At 38.6% G+C, this 12566-nt stretch overlaps 1 protein-coding gene across 6 annotated transcripts in view; it reads right to left on the bottom strand.

The window, feature by feature from the left end:
- The window catches only part of LOC136855885 (protein bric-a-brac 2-like), a 32628-nt gene that overhangs the window by 4231 nt on the left and 15831 nt on the right, over nucleotides 1–12566 (bottom strand). For 3 of the 6 annotated variants that reach the window (XM_067133296.1, XM_067133297.1, XM_067133298.1), the window contains exon 7: nucleotides 10041–12433. The exons of the other annotated variants lie outside the window; for them this stretch is intronic. In XM_067133296.1, the coding sequence (XP_066989397.1) occupies nucleotides 11984–12433 (450 nt within the window). In that variant the 3' untranslated portion in view covers nucleotides 10041–11983. Of the gene's footprint in view, nucleotides 1–10040; nucleotides 12434–12566 lie in introns of those variants that run through there. 6 annotated transcript variants of the gene reach the window in all.

Here is a 12566-nt window from a genome sequence, read left to right on the forward strand (position 1 = left end):
TCATCAGCCTGTTGTTCTTGGTATGAGGTTTCGTCAGCCTGTTGTTCTTGGCACGCAGGTTTCATCAGCCTGTTGTTCTTGGTACGAGGTTTCGTCAGCCTGTTGTTTGGTATGAGGTTTCGTCAGCCTGTTGTTCTTGGGCACGAGGTTTCATCAGCCTGTTGTTCTTGGTACGAGGTTTCATCAGCCTGTTGTTCTTGGTACGAGGTTTCATCAGCCTGTTGTTCTTGGTACGCAGGTTTCATCAGCCTGTTGTTCTTGGTACGAGGTTTTCATCAGCCTGTTGTTCTTGGTGCGAGGTTTTTTTCAGCCTGTTGTTCTTGGTACGAGGTTTTTTCAGCCTGTTGTTCTTGGTACGAGGTTTCATCAGCCTGTTGTTCTTGGTACGCAGGTTTCATCAGCCTGTTGTTCTTCGAGGTTTCATCAGCCTGTTGTTCTTGGTACGCAGGTTTCATCAGCCTGTTGTTCTTGGCACGAGGTTTCATCAGCCTGTTGTTCTTGGTATGAGGTTTCGTCAGCCTGTTGTTCTTGGTGCGAGGTTTCGTCAGCCTGTTGGTCCTGGTGCGAGGTTTCGTCAGCCTGTTGTTCCTGGCACGAGGTTTCGTCAGCCTGTTGTTCTGGTACGCAGGTTTCGTCAGCCTGTTGTTCCTGGTACGAGGTTTCGTCAGCCTGTTGTTCTTGGTACGAGGTTTCGTCAGCCTGTTGTTCTTGTGCCAGGTTTCGTCAGCCTGTTGTTCTTGGTACGCAGGTTTTGTCAGCCTGTTGTTCTTGGTATGAGGTTTCGTCAGCCTGTTGTTCTTGGTACGAGGTTTCGTCAGCCTGTTGTTCTTGGTACGAGGTTTCATCAGCCTGTTGTTCTTGGTACGAGGTTTCGTCAGCCTGTTGTTCTTGGTACGAGGTTTCGTCAGCCTGTTGTTCTTGGTACGAGGTTTCATCAGCCTGTTGTTCTTGGTACGAGGTTTCATCAGCCTGTTGTTCTTGGTACGAGGTTTCGTCAGCCTGTTGGTCCTGGTACGAGGTTTCGTCAGCCTGTTGTTCTTGGTACGAGGTTTCATCAGCCTGTTGGTCTTGGTACAGCCTGTTGAGGTTTCATCAGCCTGTTGTTCTTGGTACGAGGTTTCGTCAGCCTGTTGTTCTTGGTACGAGGTTTCATCAGCCTGTTGTTCTTGGTACGAGGTTTCGTCAGCCTGTTGTTCTTGGTACGAGGTTTCATCAGCCTGTTGTTCTTGGTACGAGGTTTTTCGTCAGCCTGTTGTTCTTGGTACGAGGTTTCCATCAGCCTGTTGTTCTTGGTACGAGGTTTCATCAGCCTGTTGTTCTTGGTACGAGGTTCCATCAGCCTGTTGTTCTTGGTACTAGGTTTCATCAGCCTGTTGTTCTTGGTATGAGGTTTCATCTGTGATCATATATGGCGCTGGCGGCCTGTTTTTATTGGTAACCTGGTATTGGAACTTGCATATCCACTGATTGTTTGGTTCAGAAGGATCCTCAACTGCTACTCATCTAGTACTGAAAGCCTTCAATCTGATATTGGAAGTTTTTCATCAACAGCTTTATTCCCTTCTCTGATTAAATCTGGCATCTTTAACTGCTGCTGACTGGAAACCTCTCAAATGATGCATGTTTGCTGCTGGAAGCTTGATGTCTGTTGTCATTCTGGAGTGGAGACTTCTCTTCTGATTTTGTGCTGAATTTCTTCCACCTGCGTCCCATCTAATGCTGGAAAATTTAATTGCAAAGTAGGCATCTACTGATCCCTACTATCTGCTGCGTATCATTGTAGAAGCCATTTCTTCTGCTGGCTACATCAGGTGACATGAAACCTTGTAAACCCAAATATGACAGCAGATGAGAGAATTTGTAAATTAGTAGCTAATTCTTTGATGTGAGGTCTCGTAACCACCACATGAGGTATAGGCTCTCTCCATACAGGCGTTTAATCATTACGCAAGTGGTACATGTAAGGATCTATAGCCACCTGTAGAGCTACAGTGCAAAACCTTTTGAACTTTTAGCTATATAGGTGGCTATAGACCCTCTCTCTACCACTTGTCTAATGTTTTACAATACTTCACATCTGCTGACTGTATGGAGAGAGCCTGTGCCTCGAAAGGTGGTGAAAGGACCTCATTTTAAATCATTTAGCTATAAATTGCAAACCCACTTATCTTCTGTTCTTCTGATTATTAAATAGTTCATGTCACCTGGTATCAAGGAATCCTTCATTCTTCTGGTAATTTTGGGATGTTATACTGCCTGTTGGAAACGGATCTTCACGCTGTCTTCTGATTAAGGGACCTTAATTGATTCCTAATGGTTTTGTTACCAGACTCTACACCTGCTCCTGCTGGTATGTTCAGTCTTGCAACTTCATCTGTTCATGTTTGGGTATTTGACCCAAAACCCACTGGTCATGGCAGAAGGCTTCTCATATGCTACTTATGAGGTATTGAGGCTTTTCATATGTTGTAATCATATCTTCTTTGCTCTACTTATGAGGTGTTGAAGCTCTTCACATGATTACAAAACCTCGTCTTCTTTGCTCATCAAGTTACTTTGTAAGATTTCTTCTGGTTATGTGTTTGCAAAGTCTCAGATGATCCAATAGCTGCAAAGCTTCCCTTTGTTTCTCCTCTGGTTGCAAGGCCTGATATTGCCACATTTTGAAGCCTCTTATCCCCTTCATTTGCTCACGTGGTTATGGGATCTGACCTCTGCTCATCTGGTAGTATGGTGGCAAAGTCTCTCATCTGTTTTGGTTGATAAGTTCCTCTTCTCCCATTCATTAGGTTGTATGACTGCAAGGCATCTTGTCCGCTGAGAATTTTCAGGCCTCTCTTTTCCAACTTGTATGGGTGTAAAGATTTCTTGAGATCTTGTACTTAGTTGGAAAACGGTGTAATTTCACCTAGTTTCTTATGAAGCCTTTCTCCTGCTCATATAATTACTAGGCCTTTCTTGTTAAGTTCTGAAGCTTTAACTGTACCATTCATCTGGTTACAAGACCACACATCTGCTGAACATCTGCTTAGACGTAAGCATCTGTTTTGTGCAGCTGGTTACATGGCCTCTACTTTGGTTATGTTAAAAAGCCTCTTTTTCTGCTTCCTATCTGGTTGTGAGGCTTCCCATCTGCTTACATTGTTACAAATCCTTTCATCTGCTGCTTACCTGATTGTGAGGTCCCTCATAGGCTTATCTCGTAGAAAGGCCACTCATTTGGTTATGTTACAAGGCCTCTCAGCTGCTGCTAATCTGGTTGTAAATGCTTCTCGATGGTTGCTTGTGTAGTGCTGCAGTTGTTTCCTCAACTTGCCTTGTGTTGTTAATACATCACCATGTCTGCAGGAAGATTTATACTCCACACAAATGCTCCATGTCTGCTATGTTCCAAGGGAGAGCTTTCTTCGGAATGTTACTTGTACTTTCACATTTCCAGGGCTGTCATGGCTTTATCTTCTATATATTTAATTTGCCAGACATGTATCTCAAAATGCTGCTGAATCTTGACACCACAGAAGAAACCCAACTGCCTTTATGTCAAATACGAACACTATTACTCCTGGCAATTCTTTATACATCCTGGAAGAAACAGACTTGATATCATCTGAAGGAAACCAGAATTTGTAATTATGAATGAGAACATTAATAAAATACTTTGAAACTAAAGGTCTTTAAGTCTACTACATAAGTCTACTACATAATGTTGATAATTTGAAGTGATCATCACAATAGCCATAGTTAGTTACATTCGCCACAAACGTTCAGATAAATTCAAACTAGATCCCCAAAGAGAAAGACATACTGTGCATAGAAAGTTCACAATTGATAAACCTAATGAAAGTTCAAAGATTAAATGCATAAAATAACCAGAAATGACAAGGACTGTACATCCCCCACAAAAATAATACAGGAAAAACTGGCACGGACTTCTGCAAAATAGGCCCTTGAAAATTTTCAAAAAAATTTCCACAAAGCAATAATTAAACTGCACAGCACCCTGAAGGCAGGATCTCTAGGGACCAGCATCATCCAGCACCATAAATTTGAAAACAATGTACAGTAAATTCACATTAACAAGTTCATTTACTACCACAGAAAGCTGGTATCTATCTTACTAAAAAGGCTATTTCGGGCTTGTGGTAACTAGAAAACTGACATTTGACTGTCAAGATATCCTCCAATTTCAGAACAAATATCACTTGCCTGTCAAGAGATACAATCATGAAAGGCAGCCTAATGAGTAACACAACAATTACTATGCAAATTGTTTTCAGACAAATCAACAAACCTACACCATGAAATATTTTCAAAAAAAACTTTTTATCAAGCAGAAAAGTGTTTACAAATCAACAAACAGTATTCCTGCTCAAGACAAAAATGTTCACACTGTGCATCTTGCAACTCTCTGGATCCTCAATACACATTATGGAGTTGCCAATTAATTGGGCCATTACAAGTGTGTTTATTCACAACTGGGCATTAACAATGTACAGTTAGCTAACTAAAGAAATTGTTAATTTATGAACAAAGCAGCACTTAACTGTTTGTTGAAGTCTTCCAATCCAATAACTTCACTACACTTTGAAGAAAAACTGAAATACACCTTCTAAGACAGGATTATGCTCATTTCATTCAATATAGCACAGCATTGAAACAAACCTCCCAGAAGGAAACTTCTAGGACACATCTAAACACTTCAGAAAACATAAAATGACCTGTAACGAAATAGAGCAAGAAATGAAATTAAAGACAATATTTTCTGCACCATACACCGTGCCAAAGACCAATTCAGGATGCTTGCAACAAAAAAGAAACAATTAAAATCAAGCAAAGGCTACTAGGAGGAATTCTCTTTCAACACTTTCTCATACAAAAACCCTGTGAGGAGGAGCCAAGGAATTCGCTTATTTAACAAAATGCAAAAAGGTGTATTGACATAGAGACAAGCCTTGCTATACGCAAAAAAGTGTGACCCAGTGAACACAACTCAATGTATTACGTATCATTTTTGTGGTAAAACTACTAAAATATTCAGATATAAGCATTTTTACATTTTTTTTTTATGTTTTGAACTCTCAAAATAGGCAGTTACAAATGTTTTTAGAAGGGCTTTACGTATTCGCGGATTTTAGCTATTTGCGGGGCGTGGCACACACCACCTGCAAATACACGTACCGGCTGTCGACTGTATATTACTATTATTCAGAAGATAAATTAGAGTATGTATGTACAGTACCTACGTACAGTATATGCATATTCTGTATATAAAGAACCCACCACAACAAAATCAGAAAGTACCCAATTCTCTTCATAGATCAACAGAGGCACAAATTGTTTTTCAAGAAATCAGTCCAGATCACCAGTGTCCTTGTCTAAGATCTGATTTGGCATTTCTCACAAGGGAGACAGGAGAAGTAACAAAGGACCATGTACACGCAGAACAAGATAAGACAGTTGCTGACTGGAACTTTTTGATTCAGTCTGTCTAAAACAGAGAGACTTACTTTGAAGAATCCCAGAACAAAAAGCAATGCACTTGACCAATATGCAGGATGTGGTAAAAATAAATCAATAGGTAAACCCCTAAGTCATTAAGGCTGAAATTCATCAAATCACTAAGTTAAAAGAAAGTCATACACAAAAAATCAAATGCAAAATCATTCAATTATAAGATCACTAATTACCACATCAAAATATGGTATGAAAATTCACAAACATTATTTCCTGAATGGATGAATGAACTGCTGCTTTTGATATCCATAATTTCTGCTTGGAAACTCAATAACCATTTCCAATACCTCTTTGAATTGCATATTCTAGTCAGTGCTACCACTGCTTAAAAACTTACAGAGTTTAGTGTATGGGAAAAGTAATTATACTTGCAATCACTGAAGCAGACAAGATTCCCAATACAAAATTCCATTGTGAACCACAATTAAACTGCATATCATAATCATGACACATTTATGATGAAATACTGAAGTGACCAACGAAATACTTCAGGTTTCAACTTTTCCCCTTTATTCAACTCCCATCATTTCCAACATTCTCCCCTCCCATATGAACAAACAAAATCCAGACCATTAAACTGAGATTACCTTTAAAGCTCTGGTTAAACTTTTAAAGAAACAATTAATCTGAGTGTCTTACTTACCACTTAAGATATGCCTTGCATAACACACTGCAGACAATACAATAGGTTTTCTGCAGTGTTCCTCAGTAGGATATAGCTGTAATGCATTTTGCCAGATACTTTTAATTTGGTTAGTCTAGTCTCATCCTTCTTAGCTGTCCAGCACCTTCAATGACTTTACCCCGCTCCAATTTTTACCTCTCAATCACGAGAGCTGTTGAGAGCCTTGAGGTGCAACTGATTTCATTAAAATTAGTATACCTGTACTTTGAATTGTACTTTCTCAGCTCATCTAGGAAAAAGGGAACATCAATTCAGCAAAAACTCTCCAAAGGAAATTCAGTTTTGGTGTATGGCATTCCAGAAGGCCAGCGTTTCTTTATTAAGGTAAATATACAAATGAAACATTGTGATAAATAGCAAGTACAGTACTAAAGTATCTCACTTCCTCACGACCCGGTATACAAAACACTTCTGAACCCACGACTACAGCGTCATATTAAAACGCACATGCAAAACAGGTGACCGAGGATTTAGGAAACAAACATACGTCACCACAGAGCAGGCAATATTTATGTGACTTCAATGCCGCTGACCACGAAACCTGAAGACTATAGTAATGTGACATAAAATTAATCAGTGTGACACTGCGAAATAAAGAGGTTACAACTACACATCACAAATGAGGCTAGACAGTAATGATGACGCAAAGGGAATAGTTTCCCTGGGACCTTCAAGCAAATTCAGATTTCAACTTATATTGAACTGGAGATATGAAGAAGGCAGATATGTCTAGGCATTCTTTAGTATGAATGGTTGCAAGAATCACAGCAAATGATCGATGTTTAATGATTATGATGTCTAATCAGAAATTTGATTTTTCACCATCAAACTGAATTTCAAAAAGGTACATTTTATTACAAAAACGCTATAAACGCAACAATGTTTACTCTCCTCGTCTGTTTCATTCAGTGAGAAAAGCTTGGATGGATAAAAATGCATCAGAGAATTGTAAATACAGTATAGTAACACCTCTTTGCTAATTTAATAACTTGAAATAACACCTAACCCACTTTCACTCAGAGACTGGTCACTGCTGATATTGTCAGTTGTAACAAGAAAATATTAATTCGAGTTATCAATGAAACTACTTTCTGCAAGGGCCTCAGTTTCAGTAAATGTTTCATTAACCCTAGGACTCAATTACAACACTGAAGATTCGTGCTTGCTCATTTCTTGTGAGGTTGCTGAGCAAGAACACTGGTTCTTGCATGACACAACGGCTTTTAGCAAGAGTAGATTTTGTGAATGCAGTAAAGCGGCAACAGGGGAAAACACTGCATGTTGTGTTCATAAGCTCACTACAACAAACAGAGCCTTACTTCAGTATATATGCTCTATACCCCTGCAATTACATTTCTGGGTCACATATTTACCAAAATCTATTACTCCAATGCAACTGACATGTTGCTAGCAATAATTAAAGGACGGAACTCAAAATGCAAAATGAGAAAGTTAGTATCTTAAGAAATGTTAATACAGTGTGATATTTCAATACCATTCTGTTAAAATAAAGTTACCCTATTTTGTGTGATGCCACTTACCATAGCAGACAGAAAAGGTCAAGCCAAATTCAAGAAATTGGCTACCTAATTTACATTATGGTTCAAATCTTAAATTAGCAGGAAATTGTTACTATTGTTCAAATATGTAGTAAGCAATCTTAAATCAGCAGGAAGATGTAACTACCAGTTCCCACAATATCAGCAAAATACTTCTTTTAATTACTGTCACTTGTGCTTAATGCAACACCTTTCTGCCTATTGCAAAACCTTTCTGCCTTTTTCAAATGCTTGTGCACTAAGGATCAATAAATATTATGCATTTATCATTTATACACACTGGCAGTCCATACCTCTCTCTTACACAAACATATAAACTCTCCTGTATGTATAAAATACGTAAAACTTTTTGTGCCATGCACAACAGATGGTATGCTAATGGTTCCTTGCAGTGACCCTGTAAGCCCCATAAATGCAACCCTTTCAACCTTCCCATTTCTGTCCACACCCTTAGGCCCCTCCTCACCTAGCTGTACGACAACTTAAAACTTAACCCTTTTTCACAGCTCATGGGACCAGCCCTACAGAGGGGAAGTAACACTGAAAACATTCAGAAATAAGGATAACCAAATTACAGAGATGATTCCAACGTGTGCAAGATGGGACAGGTTGCTTACATGGTGAACAAGACATACTATATTGACGTTTTGCATGAGTTTCCTGTGATAAAAATATAAATTTGAGACTTAAAGATGGCATGTATTACGACTGTTTTACTTAACGTTTCTCTGGCATTTTCTAATACAATCATACCATAAGTCACTACTGCGTTCTTATCAGGTTATTCATGATCTTAGGCACTCTGTCCGAATTCCCGTCAAGCTTACCGTTAACAGTATTCATACGCCCACTTTGAAGCATTAATAACCTTTTTTTATGACTCCAAAAGTGTTATAAAATGTCTGAAGTATTTAGAAATGTCAAGACATATCTGCACAACATCACCTCTCCAACTCATAATCAATGAACATATTTCATTAGTACATAACTTACAATCACAAAAACATTTAACTAACTAATCAGTAACATATAATAAATATGACTCTTACACTTTAACTTCATAGAATCACACTCTCCAGTCCAATAGTAGCATTTGATGAATAATGTACATACATAAACTTGAAGCTGTGGCAAGTACATCTTAGGAAACTGCACTGGAAAAATAATTACAACATATTGCATCAGAGCAACTGGTACCATTCACAGTTTTCAAACAACGGACAGCTGCGCTAGAGAACATTCCCATACATTCTTTTGCCTCTACTAAGCGTACATTCAACCTTTCACTCCAGTGAAGAAGGATATTAAATTACTAAACCATTTCATCCATGATGCTAATTTGGCATCTTAATCCAAACTAGGAACTAACTGAAGCAAAGACACGTTCAGAAGTTTTTGTTCCCTTGGGGAAAAAGATCACCCATTACAGTGTCATTCAGAGGAACTGCTATCTTACTAGTTTCATTCCTGTCCAGTACTAAATCTTTTTTTTAAAAACTCAAAGATCCACTTAGACAAAAATGCCTTGTATAAATAACTACTGAAAAAAGATGACCTACAAACTGTCATACAAATGACTGAATGGCAAATCCTATTATACAGTAACTACAATGCTTCATGTGGAAGACATTTTTAACCAGGTATCCTGTTGGTTTTAACCTATGTAGAGTTCTCCTACATTTTGCAAAGGAATTTAGAACACTGCAAAAAGGAAAAAGTCTGAAAGCTTGCTGCAAAAATTTCTTTGTTACACAGGTAAGTTATCATTTACAGCTTGCTGTTGGTTATTCACTCCTTACCAGCCAGTGTTTACAATATTGTTCATATCTTTTTTTTTTTTTTTATTCAATAACGTTGCAAACAATTTTTTGATTTGAGAGAATACCCTACCCAAAAACCTTACAGATTATGCCAAATCAAATCCTCCATATTGAAATGATACTCTCTGTACCCTAATCTACATTTGAAGAGAGCTGAATATAAATAAACAAAAGAATTTAAATGGGAGGGAATAAATTATACTTCATTAACAAAGCCATAAAGAAAAATTTTAAAAATCTACCTTTTGTGCCATTATTTTTTCTATACCCATCAACTTGTCTAAACAGAGAGCATACACCGTTGTTCGGAATGTAGTGCTTTATAAATTCACCTTTCAACTCCATTGTATATCAATGGTAATTTATCAAAACAGAAGAAAAACATTTAATCAATGTACCATGCCTTCAGAACTCCCATGTCCAAACAAAAATGTCCAATATTTGGGCAACAGACAGGGTAACTGAGAAAGTGAATATGTTTTCCAAATGTACAATATGAACACAGGTTGTTTTAACATAAAATACATAGTACAGAGTGGACTCCTGTATAATCTAAAATGCAGAAAAATTAATAGATCTTGAAATAATCCTTTAGGGGATTAATAACCTTCATTTAAATTATTAATATTTTTTACATCAGATTTTCCCTTCATAGCATCAGACATAAATCAGCAGAGAACATAAAATTTAGGCCAAGCACTAAGACCTATAGGACTTAAGAAGTCATTCAGTACCAAAAGGGATGGACATGAAATGCCTTCTCTACCCTTCATCTACGCCTTTCTCCTACAGTTTCTTGAGCATTCCTACAGTTATTCATTGCCTCTCACCGCGTCTGCCTAGTTCCCAACTAATGGACGCCAAACTCTCTGCAACCTCTCATTTGTAACACTATCTCCCCACTGCACGCTATGTTTCGCTGTTTACTAAATTTCAACACGGCTGTTACTAACTTTTCATACTACCCTACAAACACCTGGTTCAAAGTTCAGTGATGTTCTCTGGATGCATTAGACTTATTACTTCTGAAGACGTACCGTTTCACTGCAACACTGGGCTTCACAAACCTTCTTATTGGCTCCTGAACATTGCTATATCTTACATTTAAACTTCCTTACAGCATTAACTACTTTTTCCCAATTACTTCGTTATCACAGGAGTGCTACTGCAACCACCTCTTCTTTAAATTCTGAGGTAAACACTAGGTCATACACAAAGAGCAGCTCCAAGCAGTCTCCCTTCCTGCACTGGTCATCCACAAACAAGATAAACTGCAAATGACTCAGGACACCAACATTTATCTAAAATTTCTTCTGATTACAAATGCCACACATCTTGTGTCTGGATACACGAACTTCACTAGGTCAGCGAGTACTTCAATACACTATGACTGTAACGACCATCAAATTGCTGTTCTTGGTGACCTTACAAATGCCATCTCAAGATCCAAACAATGTGCTATGATCCCTTCCTCATTGCAAGGTACTTTTCCTGTAGTTTCCTCATTACAAAACTAATAAATAACAACTTACTCAAGATTATCCTACCCCTTCCAATGCCAAGTAGCTTGTTTTTTCTGATGGCTCCTGAGACTTTCCCACTTCTTAATCTTCTGTAGAGCCCTCTTATCCTCTCCAAGTGTCACATTAACTCTTGGTCCCTCTACCATACTAAACATAACACATACAATCAATTATATTAGACAATAACATATAATTTAACCATGAGATCAATACATTTTGGTTTCAAATCATAAGCACCAATCAAATTAAAATCAACTTAACATCTACTGGATGAAGTGTTGTCACCCAGTTGTAACTGCAAAGGTATGTAAATAGCATTATACATTAACTAATAGTTCAGTTAGGTCCCAGGGAAGTTCAAACAATGCATAAAATCAACAAATACTTCAACCACCTTGCTTTCAGGAGTCAACTTAATTGAAAGAAGTTTTTTGATTCACTCTCAGATGAAATACCGAAAAAGTTCCATCTAGAATTTCCAGATCTTGTTGCCAAGTAACGTTCATTTTCTGAGATGAACAGAACTGAAATGCATCATAATCACAAGTTTTTCCATTATCACATGTGGAAGTCTAGGTTTCACTCTTTTTTCTAGATTATACTTAAGAGATCACTTAACGCCTTTTGAGAAATCAGTCAGTCTACCGCTTTTTCTTAAAGGCTTCACGTAATGGAACCACTACCAAAAATAGTAATACTGTATGTTTATGAGCAGGACATTTCTGCTTCCAGCAATCAATATCAAATAATGTCAAGTGACAACACGCAACACTTACCACAAATGCAGAGTTGGTAAAACACTGAATCACAAAATTTCTGGGACTGAATTAAGAGGAAACAAAACGTTCATTCGATTAAAATCATAATGCACAAGCCAACTCTCTAGTTGGACTTCTCTTCCGAGATAGGTTGCACCAAGTGTTTAATCGCCTTCCAGTCTATCTTGTGGCGGGATATAGTGTGCATCTTGAGATTTCCCTTGAGGGCCGTCCGGTACGGGCAGTAAAGACAACGGAAAGGTTTCTCACCGGTGTGAATGCGCAAGTGAGCCTGCAAGTTGGTCCGGTGTCCGAACTCTCTGCCACAGAACTGGCAGACATAATCCCGCTGCCCCTTGTCTTTTTTCTTGAGGAAATCCAGCGGCGGGGGCAGACTCCCCTCGCCTACCATCACGTTCTGCTGCTGTACGAACAGGTCGCTTGCTGACCCACCCACGCCATGCTGTGGCTGCTGCTGCTGCTGCTGCTGTTGTTGCTGTTGCTGTAACAGGCGTATCGGCGACTGGGAATCGCTGCCGGACGAATGGAGAAGACCCAGGGCAGCTGCTGCAGCCTGAAGAAGGATGGAAGAGTCACCAGTGGTTTCACTTGATTAAATTCTTAAACCACTTAACACTGACAGGCACTGAATGCATGAGCTGTACTGTACAAATGTCCACTGTCACTTAAAATCCACTACTCTTTTT

This window comes from Macrobrachium rosenbergii, chromosome 33 (assembly GCF_040412425.1).
Source record: "Macrobrachium rosenbergii isolate ZJJX-2024 chromosome 33, ASM4041242v1, whole genome shotgun sequence".
Classification (NCBI taxonomy): domain Eukaryota; kingdom Metazoa; phylum Arthropoda; class Malacostraca; order Decapoda; family Palaemonidae; genus Macrobrachium; species Macrobrachium rosenbergii.